At 46.3% G+C, this 18,942-nt stretch overlaps 1 protein-coding gene across 2 annotated transcripts in view; it reads left to right on the forward strand.

Moving 5' to 3' along the window:
• Positions 1-18,942, forward strand: part of LOC140699109 (trafficking protein particle complex subunit 9-like) — a 169,180-nt gene that overhangs the window by 108,779 nt on the left and 41,459 nt on the right. The window contains exon 3 of one of the 2 annotated variants that reach the window (XM_072970890.1): positions 10,997-11,568. The exons of the other annotated variant lie outside the window; for it this stretch is intronic. Within the exon in view, the coding sequence (XP_072826991.1) occupies positions 10,997-11,363 (367 nt within the window). The 3' untranslated portion in view covers positions 11,364-11,568. The remainder of the gene's footprint in view (positions 1-10,996; positions 11,569-18,942) is intronic. 2 annotated transcript variants of the gene reach the window in all.

An 18,942-nucleotide genomic window follows, 5' to 3' on the forward strand; every position in this document is an offset into this window, starting at 1 on the left:
TCAATGTACAAATCTTGTAAATTTTTGTTAAATGTATCTCTCACTTTATTCTTAATGCTGTTGTAAAAGGAAATGCTGAGTTTCTTATGGGTGGTACTATATATCAATCTTCTTATTTCTAGAATTCCTTCACAGCAAATACCGTAGGTATATATTTGCTACATAAATCTATCCACAACTATTCCCCGCCCCGTGTTATAAGAAACCAAGACCCAAGGTAAGCTACTTGAAAACACCTATGTGGAAGTGAGAAATGAGACCCATGGTTGGGGCTTTGTGCAGATGATACTGAGAGCTTATTCAGAATGGCTTTTTCTTAATTACTTTTAAACAACCCTTTCAGTGTATTTAGTCAGATACATTAAGATTATGCCCTTTTGATGTGCGGAGTAGCTAAGACTATAATTTTCAAATAAATTCTAGTGAGAGTGTTGTATTTGAAACCTAATTTGCATCAATCTTTGAAGAATTATGTTTCAGGAGATTTGACTAAAGAACACCTATCTTTATTCTATAACGAGGACTAAATGCTCAAGCAACATGTAAGAGTTTGAGCAAACTGCCCCCGCCCCGTAGTGCTGGGTGGCTGCAGCTGTAACTGGAGTCAGTGCTTACCTCTCCCAGTACGCTAGTGCTGATCTGCTCAAAGTGGTTCATCCAACAGTTTGTCAGTAGCCTGTTGGACAAAGTCATAAAACATTGATTGAAGATTGCTAGAATGCAATATATTCTTACTAATATTAAGTAAGCACACATTGAGTGCTTACTGTATGATGGAATTGTCCCTCAGCCTCACATGAATATTATTTCTCTTAAAACCTCATATATTTCCTTGTTATTCTCACTTTACAGATAAGGAGACTGAGAATTAGGTCTTCTCTCTTTTGGGGGGAGCTCATTATCAATGATGGGCAGTTGTAAGGAAAAAGATATTGATTCATCATGAGAAAACATTTTTGTGAGAGTCAGCAATGAAGATGAACACTGAAGAATGTGATCATTGTTCGAGTGAGACAAGCCCTGGGTTGTGCGGAGTCAGCATCCCTGTCCTGGACACGGCACGTGTAGAGCTGCGTGCTGGGTGAGGCAGCGCCGCCACGCAGGGAACGCGGATGCTGGGGTCTTAGGCTGTGCTCAAGCCCGGTGGGGCTTTCTCCTAAGGGCAGTGCACCATCATTGACAGATTTTAAGTAGGAGAATAGGCTGCTCTCGTAGTTCACATTTGTCTTGTAGAATGCTTGGAAAAGTTTAGAAGGCTTGGCAGGAGGTGATGTGCTGTGTCAGAGTAGGGTGGCTGCGAGGTGTAGCAGTGTTCAATTTTCAAGTGGTTTTCAGGCCCAGGCTTGTGGCTTAGTAGCCGTGTCATTTTGAATGACACACACAAGGAATTGAAACAATTTATCTAATCAATTGAAGCAGTGATGTACCCAATTCCCAGGACTGTTGTGGAGATCCAGTGAGATACACTGTGCAGTGTGCAGCGTGGTCTCCAGCACAGAGTCAGTGCTGAGTGAGTGCCAGTGAGTATCTGGTAGGTCAGTTGAGGGTGGTGGTACTCTGTGACTGAGGATATCTGGTCCCTGAAGGAGGGGTCCATTCACATCTGTGAGTAATGGGCCTGAGTTGGGAGACGCAGGGAGACCTTACCCTCCGACCAGGAGCCCTGGGCAGGACGGCTATGGGAGGAGCACCGTGAAGTCAGCTCTTTGCAGGTTGAGTTGGGAGTGCCCTTGAGATATCTACGCAGAGTCACGAGCTTAAAGAGGAGGTCTGGGCCCAGGCTGTGCATTTTCCTAAAATCTCAACTCCTGAGGACACCGATGTATTGATCACTGAAAGTGAAGTCATACTTTAAAGGACAAATGAATAGTAGTATCATCACTGTCAACAAAGCTCACGTCTATTTATTCATCACTCACTTTGCTAATTGGGTACTTACAGAGCTCACTTCACCGTCCTCCCGTGGGCTCCGGCTCCACAGAGAAGAGCTTGTGCGTCTCCTTCTTTTCCAGAAGAAGACACATTTAGCTTGTAGCCTTCTGTACCTTGCCAGACTTAGGATATTAGTTTGTTGGTTTAATTGTATTTTCTGTTGGCCATGTCCTGACAGGAGAGAAATTTTACCTCATGGTCATGTTTCAATTAGCTGTTACTGAGAATTGCTGATCTGATACATAGTGTATGTATTATATTAACTTTGTAGAGTAGATATCATTTTTCTGTCTTTGCCCTTTAATTTTGTTTGCCCCTTCAGTGTTCTATCCTTTTTGGGGCCTTATTTTTTTTTTAATTAAATAATGTCTGTTAGCAGTTAAGAAAACAAAAGCAAAGAAAAAAATGCACATGAGAGCTAAATTTAGAAAATGTCTAGTGTGTTTTCTGTCTCGGCAATGGAGGGTAGTATAACCTCTTGGAAACCTTCATTAGACAAGTTTCTTAAAATGCTGATTGAGAAATAAAACCTTCCTTCCTCATCTTTCAAGCTGCACAACTCATTGTCAAGAAAGGGGAAATTCTCAGAAGCCAAGACAAACGAGAAAACAGGGATTCTGGGAGATAAGTGAGCGTTAGAATCCGTGGTGTGCTGGTTGGCTCCTGAACTGATTTTCAGTTGCCTTGACAGGAGGGCAGGAGTTTAGCCCCAGGCCTCTCACACTAGGAGTTGGATGGGTGATCATATAATGGGCCTTGCCCATCCTGAGAATCTTGGTTTACTAAAGGGTGAAAGAGGAAAAAGAAAATTCCTCAAGACAAGAAAGTAAGGAAAGTCAATTTTTTGGAAGAGGGGGAAAATAACAAATCCAAAGTAAGGATATATTTTAAAGCTGTTCTGGCATGAGAGTGACCACAAACTCCTGGCAGAAAAGCACAGCTACTCCTTGATTGATAAGTTGTGTTTTGAATGAATCAGTGAACAGCTATTCCGAAAAAGGCCTCCAGAGTCTTGTGGATCAATATACTGGACAGCAAACACCTCTCTTCCAAGGTCTCATTCAAATAACCAGAAAGGTTTTAAAGGAAAGTAGCAATAATCTGAGTTCTATTTATTGACATTACTATGTGCTAAGAATTCAGAGGTGACTATGTAGTTTTCTCCTCTTTTATGGACCTTACTTTCTCTTTGGGGAGACAAAATGACATAGTTGGGTATCTTGGTGGAGGGAGGTGTTAGTCTGTTGCAATTAGCCAGGAGAGGAGATTAAGAAAACAGTGAAGGGTGGGTGAAATTTTTAGCTGAGGACAGTCTTGTTCACTTGGCTTTTAATTGCAGGCTCAATGAGCTGTCACTGGAGGGACTAGATCTTACGGAGGATGGACTTAGCTCAGGCCTCTTTTGAATGGACAAGTGAACCTGGAAAAAGACAGTCAAATCTGTGCAGACATTAAAGTTCACTTGAACGTGTTCCATCCCTGAGCCAAAGATAGGACAAATATGGAGCACTTCTTGAGGGCAGAGGAGTGGTTTTTAAGGTTCTTCAAGAATGAATCCCAGGGAACCGAGATGGCCAGTTGTCAAATTGAGACTTTGTTCTTTGGACGGTGTACCCAGCAAGGGTATTGGCCTTTTATATGGTTCCATTTGTCTTTAATACATGTCTTTTGATGAGGACGTGAGCACAAGTGTTTGACACCTTGTCGAGGCGATTTTGGATACCTGCCTAGAAGCACGGGCACAGTTGCGGCTGCGTCATACATCTTGCAGCCCATCCCTTTCTCCGGCTCTGTAATCACGGCAGAGTGGTTCCTTGTTGACCTGTCCATCTCCTCTGTCACATCATAACCCATGAAAAGACCGGAGCATATTAACTTGGCTTTGTTAAAGTCAAAGGTACAGATCAAATATGGAGTCAGATTTGTTCTTTCCTATTTCAGTAGTGCCATGGAGAAGGCAGTTTGGGCAGCTTTTTGTAGTGTCCTGGAGGCTTTCTCTCTCAGCTTCTGGGCGCCTCTGTTGAAAACCCTTCATAGCTGTCTGGCCTGCTGGAAAAGCACTCCTGCCTGTTTTACCCTGAAGATGTGTTCTGTTTATAAACTCATCTCTACTCCTTGGAAAACAACTCAAGAAAAACTCAGTTGGTTTTTCACCAGCCATGGGCAGGGGTGAGATAAACCATGTTATTATTTCATAAAATAATAGTAATAATAGTAATATTAATAGTAGTAGCAGTAGTAGTAGTAGTAATAATAATAATAGTAATAATTATATTAAAAGAATTCTTAAAACACGACTGCACATTGGAGAGAGTCAATAAATGCTTTCTGGCTTAAATCAAATGTGATGACTCAGTGATTCCATGACTGCTGTATTTGCTATGCTAGTTACTCCTTTGTTCCATTACACAGTTTTTTTAACTGAAAAAGAAATACAAGCAAATGGTTAAAAAAAAAAAACTCAAACAGAGCACAAAAATACACAAGTGAAAGAAGTTTTCCCTCATCTTGTGTTCTTTCAGCTCTCTCTGGAGATGCCACTGTTTGCTATCCTTTGGGTGCTGTTCCAGATATGCTTTGCACATTCCCACCTATGTATGTAAATTCCTTTAAAATTTTAGTTATTTTTAACTTAAACGGATTTAAATCCTCAAGTGGCTTCTGGCCGGGTAATAGAACAGAACAAATCTGACTCCATATTAGTTCTGTTCCTTTGAATTTAACCCTATGCTCTGTCTCCTAGGCTTCATCTTGCTTGTAATCAATGTCGCCTGGAGCCTGAAATATACAGGAGAGCCTATTCTGAAGCCTCTGACCTTTAAGGATATTGAACACTTTCTCATTCATTTAAAGATAGCAAATTACAGAATAGAAAATAACGTTTGTTTTGTTGGAGGTTTGCAGGGATCTGACCCACGCAGATAGCTGCAAGAAGAAAGGATTCTAACAAGAAGGAATTCCTACACTAAGAAGTTTGCAACAACCAAGCACATAGGAAAGGAGCCTGAATTGTGACTTGGGGAGATGGTTTTCCAGGACATTAGTTTGCCATCTAGGTCTACAGAAACTTGCTATTCCATGCCCCAACATCTGGTCTCCCAACTTATTGTCCTGTCCTGCACTGAGGAGAAAGAATTTCGACTTGGTAACACTCCTATCTACCTAGAAAGCTGGGCACTGGAGCTGAGTGTTATGGAAACAGGCCAGCCAAGAAAAGCACCAATCGGGGTGTTGGTGTACTCAGAAGTATTATGCCGGTGGGCTCAGTGGGGCTCCTGCTCCGAAGTTCTGAGCACCTCCAAGACGTGCACATGAGGTTTTAAAGGCTTAATTACAAGTAAGGGAGAATTAGCCAATAAGGCTCAAAGAACAAAAAGCAAGGAATCAGTACACTGGAGCTTATCAATTTGTAGCAGATCACATTACTGACACTTGTTGAGCTTGGAATTACGAGTTAGGTTGTTAGCCCAATAAACTGACACTAAACTTCAGATATATGAGATAGCCCAGCAGAATTTAGATCATTAAACCGACACTTATCACACTTAGATTTGTGACTTAGCTTGTTAGCCCAGCTGGACTTTTCCTTCACATGAGGACAGCTCTCCCACACCCAGGGAACTACTGTGAGCCCTTGATGTTTCCACTAGGGTTGGGTATGATTTACTCAGGAGGGATGGGGACTATGCACCAACAATCAGGCAGTCTGCTCTGTCTGGGGCTCTGATCTTGTACCATCCCGCTCCCCGCCAGCCCAACACCTGGGACAGTGGAGCTAAGACAGTGATCCTGCCTGCCTGTTTCCCAGCGTGTAAAAGGGGATTATGTACCTTTCCAAGGTAGTTCTGAGCGACAACACCTGCGGGTGCTTGGTTCTCAGAGCAAGAGAAAACCCAGGTCCGCGTGGGGGCAATGGGTGTGATCCCCATAGAGTTTCTGCAGAAGCATCCCATGGAGGGCTGGATCAGGGAGGTAAAACTTGAGCTGCGGAACTTGAAGGGTTACAGAAGGGTACAGAGGCAGGTTTGCCGCCTAGGGGTGCCCCAGAGGTAAAGCTTTTTCTCTCCAACTCCGCTAAGACCCTCCCCTCTCCAGATCCCTCCCTACTCTCTGCTCATCGTGTCCATCTGTATCTCTCCAATTTTCCTGTCCTCTCCACCCGCTCCCATCTTCTCCCTCCCTCCCTCCCTGTCCCACCTTCTCTCACAGAACCCAGAGAGGATCGCTGGCCCTCCTGCGCATGCGCAGTCAGTGCCAAGTGGTCCGCTGGTTGGAAGCTCTATATCCTAGCCGGGGATCGGGCCCAAAGGTTTCTTAACTCTGTCGCCCGGTAGGACTTTGGTTCCTGTCTGGGGCCGGGGCCTCTGGCTGTGGAAGTGCAAGGTGGGGGGCTCCCGGGAAAGTGGTCAGGCGGTTGCGGGAGGGCGGTCCGCCTGTCACAGTCCCCAAGGGCGCCAGGCAGCCCGTGTTCAGATGAATTGCTCAGGCCAGACCCCTCTACCCGCGCCACCTGCCCCGGCGCCCCGGCCACAGCTGCCAAGGGCCAGGTGTGCCCCTACCACCTCCCACCCAGCCGGGATCCCCTCAGTCCGCGGCTGGCGTCCCCTTCCCCTCTCCCGCCCGCGAGTCCTCTCCTCCCTGGCTTCCTCTCCTTGGCCGCCGGCCCGTTCACGCCCCTGGGAGGGCTGTGTCCGGGCGGGCGGGGACTGCGGACCCGGACGGGGCGGGGGGCTGGGGCTGGGGCTGGGGCTGACCTCCGAGCAGGGCTGCAGCCCGCGTCCCTCCCCTTTCCCTCCCCCCCGGGGCAGCCCTCCTCTCCCTCCTCTCCCTTTCCCGCTCCCGGAGGACCAGCTCAGTGGCCTGGGCACTGCTCCCTGGGCTGAGAACCTCCGGCTGTAACGCCCTGCTTCTCCAGTTGGAGTCGGAAAAAGGGAGCCTCAGTGCTGAGCGAGCTTCTGTCTCCTCCCTCAGTTTTTCTGCTGCAGGTAAGTACTTTTAACACTTTCAGGTGTTATCATGGCTGTGCTTGTTGATGTCACGTGTTTTTATAGTGAGAGTGATTACAGTGGTGAAAGCAGGGCTTGGTTCTGTTAAAAATGAGCTGAAGGCATGAGGCTGTGACATCCTCCTTCCTTCCCTCTCCCAGGGTGAAAGGAGTGATCCTCGATTTTCAAAAGATAGTTACAGTCCCTAACTAGCCCAGCCCAGCTAGTGTGTTTTAAGAGGAACAGCACCACCAGAGGCCTTGGAGACCCAGGGATATTGCAGTCCTAAAGAGCTCCTGGCACAGTTTGGTTTGTTTTGGTTTTTTGTTTTTCTTAAATTGTGTGATAGACTAGTGGTATAAACAGAAAAATAATTGTCAAGAAATATTTCTTCATGTAACAGTGTTATTGTGATATACTTCACACACCATGAATTCCATCCATTTAAATGGTACAATTCAGCAGCTTTTAGCATATTCACAGTTGTGCAACCATTATTATTCCAGAACGTTTTCATCACTTCAGAAAGACCAGTGGAAATGAATGACCTATCCAACCCTCCGAAGTGGTGGTTCTAAAGAAATTTCTTGGCTATTCCTGATCATAAATTAACTTGTTACATTCCAAGAAAAATCTGGTAGGAATTCTAATCAGAATTGCAATGAATCTGTCTATCAAAACTGGAAGAATTAATGTCTTTATGGCATAAACTTCTTCTACCCATGAATATATCTGGGACCCTATCTTTTCATCTGTCCAGTGACTGGCCCATGGGAAGTCCTCACTACTTGTTGTACTTGTGAATGATGAGATTCTATACATCGTTAGTTGCAACTGTAGCCTTTCACAGAAGAGAAAAGTAACCTCAGTGAAGCAAGTGACTCTCTGATGGTCAGAAAGAGTGACAGCCAGTGCTGGAGTGATCCAGTGGACTTGGTGCTTGCAACCAGAATTCTCCACCACATACAGTTAAGGGGATTAGAGTGTTCTTTTATTTTTTCTTAATGGCGTTGCTTTTATTTTTACTTATTTTTTTAAATTCTTTTTTATTTAAGCTTAGTCAATTTACAATGTTTCAGGTGTACAGAAGAGATTCAGTTATAAACATATGCATATGTATATATATGTTTTAGATTGTTTTTAGTATAACTCATTACAAGAAATTGAATATAGTTCCCTGTGTTATATAGCAGGTCCTTGTCATTTATTTTATATTTACTAATTTGTATCTGTTAATCCCCCCTTTCCTGCCTGCTAAACACAGTTTACTTTCTATGTTCATGAGTCCATTTATAGGAGCACCGTTTTTCCTAGTAATATATGCTCTTTGGCTGCTTTCAGTTTCAGTAATTTCATCTTATCTGTGGGTGCTTTTATTCTGGTGGCCTTTATGTGGTTTGCACACGTGGTAATAGAGATCTGTATTTGGGACAAATTCAGGCCTCTGTAGTCCCTGGTACAGAGTGCCCACTGAATTGATGCTTGAACTGGGAAAAAGGCACAGTAAATTTTGGAATTTCAACTATGGTTGAGAATTCCAGGGTTCTATAACCTGTTTAGACAACCTTAATATTGGCTGCACCCATACTGGGTAATTTGGTGGAAATTCATGGTATGGTGGTGTAGAGACAGGGAATTATATGCTTCTTCTCTTTCTGTTTTATTACACTCATTCTCCTGGGCCTCCCAGATCCTCCCCCAGAAGGGCCCAGGGCTGGCTTGGTGCTGCGCTGAGGCAATATTTGTTAATAAGGCCCTTTCCTCTACTCATCTGACCCTCCGGTTCTTTCTCTGCACAATGAGGGCTTAGACTTGATAAGTACTTTTCAGTTTCTTTTAAAGCCATGTTTCCTTTGAGAAACAGAAAATGCAAATCTCTCCTCTCAGCCCAACCCTTTAGATTTTGATAAGTCCTCCAAGGAGTGACATAGCTCTTTGTGGAATATGAATGTGATTGTGATCCCAGGTGAAACAGAAAAGACTCTTCAGAGATTGATTGCAGGGAGAGGGCAGAAAAGGGGCAGTATGTCACACTTTCTAGTGTGAGCACTGGAGCAGGGGCTTGGATTTAAATATGGTGACTGACGTGGCCTCTCTCTAATCTTGTAGAATGTGATAAAATTCTCTACCTCAGTTTCTTGATGTGTCAAGTTGGGGTGATAATATTTTAAGGCTTTTGTGAAACATTATACACATAAGCCATTTGTGTCTCGGTAGAAACAAGACCTGCTAGGGATTCAGGGATTTGTTTAAAAAAAATCTTGTCCATAGCAGACTGTCTGTGTGTATTTTAAGTTCCTGGAGGGTGAGGGTGAGTCTGAAGCCCATTGTGGGACAGGTGGGCCATAGTTCTCTGTGCCCCAGATTACCCCCTCCTCCCCAGTCCTCTTCCTCAGTCCAGGATGAAGTTCCCTTGTAGATTTTCTCAGAGGTCTTGTGGAAATAGCTTTTCATTTTATTGTTTCACCAAGAAGTTCTGCCATCATGATCTCTTTGGTCAGGCTTTGAAGGGCTGCCATCATGATATCTGGTAAGAATTCTATGGAATTGGGAGTTTCTATTTAATGAAAAGGAATAAAAATTACAAATAGAAAATTAGAACAAGGGTGGTTTCAGGGGCTCTTTGAAATGGACACCATTAGCTTTGTTAGCTTCAAGTGCTGTGGCCTGTTGCCACGAGGACCCATTCTCTTGCTCTGAAGTTGGAGGTACCAGTGGGTCCAGTGGGAATGTTAACTGAGTGTATCTCATGGGCTGGGCATTGACCTATTTGTACTGTGTGTTCCTAATTTGAGACAGTGAGCTCACCTAACCTCAATAACCTCTTTAAAAAATTAGACTTTTTATTTTGAGATGTAATGTTGATTCCCATGTGGTAGTAAGAGATTATATGGAGAGGGCTTATGGATCCTTTTGCCCAGTTTTCCTTCATGGTTCCATCTTGCAATGGTGAGGTACAATTCATTACTGACTCACTAACAATATGAGGTTTGTGTTATTGCCCTCATTTCTATTCATGATTAAACTGGGGCTTAGAGAAGCACACAGGCCTACCCAGGTCACCCACTTTGTTAGTGCAGAGTCGGGTGAACGTGGGCTTGGGATTTCCAGGCAGTACCATTATGATGGTCTGTGGCAGGGAGCAGCATTCACTTGCTTGTTTATTCATTCATTCAACAAACATTTATTGAGTAAACTCTGTGGGTCATATGCTTTCTTTGGCTTATCTGATTATTCATCACTACTGAGAATCAGGCAATGTTTATATTTTTTAATCTGAGAAAATTAGCTCTGAGAGGTTATAACCCTCCGAAAGGAAGTATAGCTCATTAAGGAGGGATAGTACATTTGTACAGTCACCTCTTTTTATGCAGGTGGTACCCTAGACATTTTACATTTGCAAACATCCGTAATTCAGATATATTCTTGTAAGGCAAGGATTTTTTTTTTTAATTGAAGTATAGTCAAGTTTACAATGTTGTGTCAATTGCAAGGTGTTTTTTGACTTTTGAATTAAAAAATACTTTTTCAGGAGGGTAATTACGTGTATTTATTTGTTTCATTTTTTAAAATGAGTTACTGGGTTTTGAACCCAGGACCTCGTACATGGTAAAAATGTGCTGTACCACTGAACTGTATCCTCTTCCCCTAGGCAAGTTTTCTTATCCATTATTATGAAGCTTAGGGGATCAAATAATTTGGATACAAATCCAGATCTTTTAATCCTACTGTGGTCCTTTTCTTTATATTCTGCTGAAGGGGTTTGGGGAAAGCATTTTCTTTGTTCATTTTTTATTCAGCATTTTTGAGCAGTGAATTTGCATCAGGGCCTTGCTAGGTGCTTGGAAATAGAAAATAAGAAATGACCCTTCTCTGCAGAGGCAGGAAGCCTAGACCAAAAGCTGGGTAATGTGATCGAGCTACAGTAGCCATATGCAGACTCTGAGGACAAACTGTACCCCCGGATTTGCTTTGGCTTCCCTTGCCTTCTGGCTGGTACACACCAGGTCACAGCAACCCAGATGGGCCCGTAGCACACAGCAGATTATGTACCTCGATCTCCTCACCCCTCTCGGCAGGGCCAGCAACATGAGCATCCCTGACTACGTGCAGTGTGCTGAGGACCACCAGACTCGTCCCGTTGTGGTCCAACCAATGGAGATCATCTCAGAGGAGAATTTCTTTTGCATCTATCAGCTACTCACCTCGGTGTGCCATATCAGCCCATGCGGCTCCCAGTGGACATTCTGTATCCACTACAGGCACCACTATGTGCCCGAGAATGGGTGGAGCGTCTTCCAGACACACCGCAAAATCGTGGGCCTTGTCACCATTACCAACTGTCTCTCTGCCAAGGCCTTGGAGAAGCTGCACGTGCAGAGGGGCTGTATGGCACCGCGCTTAATGACTCTCAGCTCTTTGTCTTTGTGCTGCATGGGGAGGTAGCCGAGCAGCCGTTCACCGACGTGTCCTTCAATCTACGAGGACTGCAGGGTGGTGGAGAAGAGGATCGAGGACTTCACTGAGTCACTCTTCATCTTGCTCAAGTCCAAGTGGCTGGATGGTGGCCACAAGAATTTTGGGGCAAGATTCCCCTCCTCTGCATCCTGTTTGAGAAGGAGGACTTCATGGGACTGGACACAGACAGCAGGTAAGTTTACCTGGAGGCCAGCCCACCCTGGCTTTGTGCCGGATTGCTTCCCTACATGCAGAAAGGGATCAGCAAGGAAGAAGTCTGTCTTGTAGCCAAGGGGGGAGGGAGGTGCAGCCCGCTGGTTTACAGACATTTCAAAGTGAATCCACCTTTGTTTCAGAGAGATCCTTTTAGGGTTAGTGTGGACACTTACTCCCGCTTTACAGCCAGGACCATGGTGGGAACCCTGGAGTTGCTGTCCAATAAATTAGCCAAAGCCACTGATGCTAGGAGCACTGGGGAGGAGGCTGGACTGAGCTGAGATATGCTGTAGGTCAAATGCACATCAGACGCTGAGGCTTGTCTAGCAAATGTATATAAACTATCTCTTTACTTCCTACATTGATTACATGTCAAAATGATAGTATTTTACATACAGTTGATTAAGTAAGATCTGTTCTTAAAATCAGTTTCTAGTATTTGTTTTTTGTTTGTTGGTTTGCTTTTTTGTTTACTATTTTATACGTGGCAACTGGGAAACTTTCTTTACATGGCTCTCATTTCATTTCTGTTGGGCAGCCTGTCCTGGGACAGTCTCATTCCTTTGCTTTTGGATGAGATGCTTAACCCCGAGAGGCGGAACGGGGCACTGGTTGAGCTGGGGCTGGAGCCGGTGTCTCCTGCCTCTCAGGCCCAGCACCTTTTCGGCTCAGGCCCTCTCTTCTTGCCCGACAGCCACCATGCCAAGTTAGGACATCAGAAACACCGCCAGGGACTCCCGAATGAACTCCTTATGCAGGGAAAGGCGTATCACGGTGTATGGGACAGAGCAGGGAAATGTTCATTCTCAGTTTGTCCCTGTGATTAAGTCAAAGTCCCCACTTTGCCTCGGAAGTACAGACGAGCTCTTTTGGGCTGCCTACCCCCCACCTTCTGCTCTGTTTCCCGGTGTATCTATCGTGCAGTCCCTCGGGCAGAAGAGGGTGAGATGTCTTTGCCGAGAAGTGGTCCCCCTTTGCTGGGGAGAGTAAGGGAAGCTGTGTCCCCCCGTCCTATGGCCTCTGTCCTTGTGTCTGGAGAGGGCTCATGGTGGTCCCACAGGTGACGGTCCGAGAACCTGGCACATGCTGCTGGGCCCGCCGTGAAGGCAGTGCTCTGTGATTCTTGAACTTACCTAAGATCAGATCCTACTTTCTGGTTGTTGGTAAGTTGGAGGAGAAGATGCTAGAGAATTGATAAAAAGAATATCTAGACCAGCCCTGTGAGTGAGAAGAGAAGTGGACCCGAGTCCCACCTGCGAGAGCCCACCTAGCGGTCTCTGGATGAATTTTCTGTTCCTCCCAGAAATACCTGTATGGCTTAAGGAAGGGGAGAGGCTTGTCGTGGCCATGATCTGTGCTTGTCCTCACAGGGCCCTGTGATCTACATGCCCGCACTCCCCTTCTGCTTCTTGGGGATGTGCTGGTATGTTTAGGAGCCTGGGCACTGCTGAGGGCATAGCTCCCATCACCGTGCTACACCGAGTCTGGCTCTGTTCACCTCACCTGTCAACACCTGCTGAGGCCCCAGGCATTAGTCAAGGTAGGTGCATCGGTGCAACGTAAGCAGGGACCACCTTCTCCCCCTGGACAGACTGGTGAGTGAGCAGTTGAAGCCTTGAGCCCTGCCCCAGCCCCCACGCCAGTGCCTCCTCTTTTGTCATAGGAGTCACTGGTGACATTTTTACTCAACAAATGCTTGTCTCTGAGTCTGCAGAGCCACCAAAAAATGCCAGCTTGTTTTTGCCTTTTGAAGTCTGCCCTTGGGACTTGGCGGAGTAGCCGAATGTGTACTTAGCCCACAGTGTTTGACACTGTCACCATTGATTACCCAGAACCTCATGTACCAGGCATGGCTCCCGGCATCAAAATACAGCAGCGCATTAAATCTCCCTCCTTGTGGGTCTGTCTGTCCTGGTACCATAATAGCTCAGCCAGCTTCTGAACGTCAGTGAGATAACGCGGCCAGTGAGCTCACGTCAAGCACATTCTCCTCCAGTCACTTTTACCACATTGTTGCTTTTAGTATTCCACAGTCATTAGTTTTTTAAACAATGCTTTGGTGAAGGAGCAGAGCCTAATTCTCTCCTGCTACTCTTGGTGGAAGTGAGTAAAACGGTCCAGAATGAAATGCGACCACAATTTGTAGCTCAAAATCTGCCTAGACGCTTGTAGGTGGAATTTGGGTTAGGGGCGCTGACCACGTTGGGGTCGTCCAGCAGCACCGCTCCCCTCAGGCCCCTGCTTTCCCTGGAGCAAGAGTTGAGGGTGGGTTTCACCATCCCCGCGTCCCTGGCCTCACACACTCACGTAAATTCTTGTACATGCTGTCAAAATCATTTTTGTTCTTGTGTGTTTCTAATTTTCTCGTCTTCATCTTTTCCTTTTTCTTTATTCCTTTTTCACTTGTACTGCCCAGTGAGCATGTTGTTGCATCTGAAAATGTGGGCTGTGCACATCCTGCATTGGAAATAGCCAGATTGCCATCCGTGCTGTCTCAATCATTTTAAAAAGCAAAAACTTAACAGCTGTCTTGATCCATGTATTATCCTCGTCATTTTGTATTTTCTTAATTTTTGGAATATTTACTTTGTTTGCACATTACCCACTGGTTTTTGATACCTGTTAAAATCCTTGCTTTGAGGAACCTGTTTGGTCCTCTTTTTATTTGGTGACAAATGCGCCCTTATTAAATTTGTTTCATTGTTTTGAAGAAGTGAGATGCGAATTGATTTAGGCGGCTGCTGAGGGATTCTTTTCATGGAGTATTTAAACTTGTAAAGTCAAATTCTGCGGCAACTTGCACGATTCCTGCTTTTATACAAACGTGCTCGGCACGAGGTTCCTGGCTGTCGCTGTGTGACGTGCGTGACGGCGCTTCCTGGCCGGTGGTCACTGGTGAGGAAGTGGCCAGCTCGGGGGTGAGCATCTGCAGGGGACGCTGTTGGAGGAAGCAGTCACCGTTTGGTTCTTTAATTTTTTTTTTTTTTTGCATTCAACTTCCCCGTGCCATTTACTTTACTTTGCCTTCATAAAGGGGCCGAATTGGGTCTAAAATCCATGCCACTATTTTGTTCCCTTTACGAGGCTGGTTTTTCTGAGTATCAGGACAACATGGCCTTCTCCTAAGTAGCTGGCTCACCTGGATCTGTTGGACACACGGACAGCTAAAAGGGCCATAGCTTCCTCTCTGCTTCAGCCGGTGGGCATTCAGAGCTGGGTCTGTGGTTTGCCTCAGCAGCCGTGCAGACCTTCCTACCCAGGGATTTACTTTTAACCCATGTTGGTAGTAAATAGCTGAATCCGTTTCTGTTGCAGCTGACGTTCACCACTGACGGCCGTGTCATTAGTTTGTGGTAGTCAGTCTCCAACACCCCAGACAACCATGAAGGAAGATGATTTGGCCGACCTAGGACCTTGGATTCTCACCCTCACTATGGTTCATCTCACCCGGTGGAAGGGTTTGGCCACCACCATCATGCTGACCATGAGGTCTTGTTTCTCCTTTCATGCTCTGGTCCAAATGTGGACACTTCATTTTTCACTGAATTTGTCTCACTTGAGACAGGCCAGAATATCTGAATGAGTCCATCACATTCTGGGTGGGGAACAGAACAGAAGTAAGTGTCGCAAGTAGATGGAGTCTAGGCTGTCCGGGTTGGCAATTGCAGGCTGGGATCTGTGATGGCCGGGCTGTACCCTGGACACAGGCCTTTCCCGTGGCTCCCATGAGCCCAGGAGTTGGAGTGAGAACAGCCTTGCGTGGGTTCCCACATCCTCATCTGCTCACTTTCAAGTGTGTCTGCTAATTAGGAGCTCCCCCAGACCTCGGGCCCTTCAAAGCTCAGACCACGGGAGAACCTTGAGTCCCTTCTCCTGGGCCTCCTGTGTGAGAATCCAGTGCCTTCTGAGGTGGCCAGTGGCAGGAGATGCCTCCCCCGCCGGGGAGCACCCTACGGAGGACTGTTATTCAGTGCACCATGCTGTGAGCTTGTGGGGTTCCGGCCATGGTCCCTGCAGAACCACACTTGAGATGGACTTATTGTCATAAATAACAGGACTGATTGCAGGGCAGGGCCGGGGGGAGGGAAGAGTGGAAATTGAATGTGACTTCAGAAAACTAGGTATGTGCAGGGGCTGTTACTAAAATGGGGAGTCTGGGAGATACCTGCCAGGAATCGAATTCCAGAGTAAATAGTGGACATGAGGCATTTTTAAGATGCCATTTTTCATCCAAGTTAGGACTTCAAAGAGGCACTCGGTTCGATGAGCCTGGGGCTCAAGTGAAGGAGCCGGACTAGAGATACACGTTGGGAGTCGTCATTCTTAGCTGGTGTTCACAGCCTTGCATGTGAATTAGATCTTCTCGAGGGCTGCAGACTGAGGCTGAGGCGGGGCAGGGCTGTGCCTGGGTTGGAGGAAAGCCCAGACCATGCAGCTTTGGTGTGTCAGTTAGCTGCATTTGCCATTTTCAGAGCAATGCTATTTATCCTTAAGGGGCCAGGGGGTGGGCAGGGCTAACCAGGAAGAAATCTGCAGGGAGGGTCGTGGCCACATGTGCGTCTTGGGAAGGTGCAGAGGCTGCAGGGTCTGGGAGGGTAGAGTCCTCAGAAGCTGAAGTTGGAGTGGGGAGTGGGGAGAATGTAGTCACAGTCACCTGTGAGGGAGGGAGGGAGGCCTAGGGAGTCCCCACCTTACCGGACTCTCTTTCCCATGAACAGAAGGCAGTCAGACAGAGGATCTGAGGTGAGAAGGGATGGGCAAAGGGAGGGGAGCCAACCTGGAGAATGGTGTTTGGAAAGTTCTGGAGTAGTCTCCCTGAAAAATAGAGTTAAATATACCCAGACTCTTAAGAACATTGTTAGTGACTTGGGAGGATGCAGTTGTTTTTCTGGCCTCCTAAGGGTAAGGCATGTATCCAGGGATACACAGAAGATACGGGCAGTCTGTTCCGGGGGCTTGATCGTTACCGGGGGAACAGTGCAAGTTTAAAGGGGGAGAAGGGCAGCGGAGGGAAACTAGCCAGGCCCCGTGTCAGGTACCAGTCGGCCGCCCTACTTGCGTGTTGCAATCACATCCATGCCTCCCAGGTGGGCAGTGGCAGCCCCCTTTTGCAGATTGGGAAGCCTTCTCAGAGGGGTTAAGGAATTGGTCTGTTTAGCTGCTAGTAAATGCTGTAGCAGGATTCAAGCAGGGCCTTGTCAGACTTCAAGGTCATGTTCTCTCTACTGTTTCCAGTACTTCCCTGTTATACCTGGAATGGTGAAGTGGGTCAGTTTTGGAGCCTTTCAGAAAAAGTATGATTTAAGTGCCTCAGGACTGTTTCACAAAGCTCAGCGTTCTTTGATGATTCTGAAGCACGCAGTGCTTTTCGCCCCACAGAGGTAACGTCTAACTCCTTTGAAGATGACGTGGTTGCAAATGATGTACAGGTGCAAAACCAGACTCTGCAGCTTCTGAACGGAAACTCTCCAGTTCTCCCTTGGTCAGCTTTCTTCCGCGGGATGTAACTGTGCTGCAGCGTAAACCTGAGCTTTCCGTATGGAGTGAGTGTTTAATATCCAAAGTTAGCATGAAACGGTCAGATGAAGAAAACCGACGTTGACAATTTATTTTTGGGTTCCATTAGTCAAGATATACTATCAATTAATGACCCATATAGCAAATGAAATTCAGTATAGGACATTGCATTTCTTGCTTTCTATTTAGAGTTCTCTTACAGAATAAGGTTGCCTGCTTTGGTACATCAGCTTCACCACCACGACACCTATCAGTGTGTTGGTGTGATTGCATTTACAGAGTGAATCTAATCTGGGCTTCCTAAGCCCCAAACACTCCTGTGCAAAATCACGGGCTGTAGCCATCTGTTAGTCACGCAAATATTTCTAAAATTATATGATTCCAGAAAAGAAAGAAGAGAGAGAGAGAGAGATTGCCTTTATCAAATTTCCTTTCAGTTCTAACTGCAAACTGTTGTTGAGCAGCTCTTGTTTCCTATGGATATGAATATATACATTTCTTTGCATGTAACCTAGGTTTTGGACTAGAACACCAAGTTCTTGCTGTCCACAAGCCACAAAAATAGTAGCCAAATTGGACCCGTGTGAAATAGTTTATACTTTTTTCTGAGAAAGTATCCTTGAATTTGGGACTTGGGCTGTGATTTTTGCTTTTTGATTCCCCCACCCGTCTTGTAATCTCTCACTCCTTCCCACGTGGCCCCCAAGGGTTCGTGGTCTTATTAGGAGCAGGCACCCAGTTGGTCTCCATATATTGCCGCTATAGATAGAGCCCAGACAAGACTTAAGGACATTATCAGAGAGGACTTCCTGGAAGAAATGGGCTCTAAATTCAGTTGTGAGGACAGAGTAAGAGTCAGCCAGGAGAAGGAGTCAAGAATGTGGCTCAGGTCGCAGGTGCAGCCTGGGCAAAGGCCTGGAGGCTTTCGGCGTGGGGACCCGGGGAGAGTGCCCTGTGCGGTCCAGGGTGGAGGGAGCCCCTGCTCGGGAGGACACTGGAGACAGTCCGTGGTGTAGGGCTTTGGAAGAAGTTGAGTTTTACTAGAACTGACACAGTAGGCAGTGAAGGGTGTCAACAGAAAGTGACCCTCAGGAAATGTACTTCAGGTTTTGCTTCTGATATTCTACAGACAGAAGGATCGGGATGGGCGAGAGCAGGTATGTCTGTCCCTTTGAGATCCAACCCGTCATTCATTTATTCATAACACGTGCACTTCTGTGAGTATAGGGGAGAGAGGGTGTAGCCACGATAATAAGCAAAATGTATTTGCTTCTTGAGAGCTTAGCATTGTCAGAAGTTGACTTAGCCTAGAAAGCTCTAGGAAGAGAGGAACAAATTGTGGAGGTTGGAGGGAGGGAAGGCTTCCTTGGGAAACAGTCAAAATGAGCCTGGAGGCAAGTGAGAGGTAGGAGCATGTCGGGGACCGCTGAGGTCACTGGGAACCTATGTACTGAGGTGAGGCTGGGCAAACAGGGTCTGGGGTGGGGCTAGAACTCTAACAGGGAGCCTCTGAAGCATTCGAAGTGGGGTTGATGTAATCAAATTTGTGATTTGGGAAGGCTGCCGTGGCTCTGTGTGTGTAGCGGGGATGAGGGGGTGGGTGCCACCAACTGGGGGATCATAAGAATACCATTCACAGGCTGGAATATGGGCATCGGGGCTACTTGGGGACGGCAGGGGCAGTGTGGATGCCGGCTTTCTTTATGGGGGGCTTGTTAGCGGGGCCGCCCTTGAGGCACCTTGTGGCTGTAAGAAAACTGATGGAGGCTGCCAGGTGGACTTTCGTCTTCTCTCTTTCCCTTCCTTGTTTGATGATCTTAGCTCAGCCAACATT

This window comes from Vicugna pacos, chromosome 1 (genome assembly GCF_048564905.1).
Source record: "Vicugna pacos chromosome 1, VicPac4, whole genome shotgun sequence".
NCBI classification, from domain to species: Eukaryota; Metazoa; Chordata; class Mammalia; order Artiodactyla; family Camelidae; genus Vicugna; species Vicugna pacos.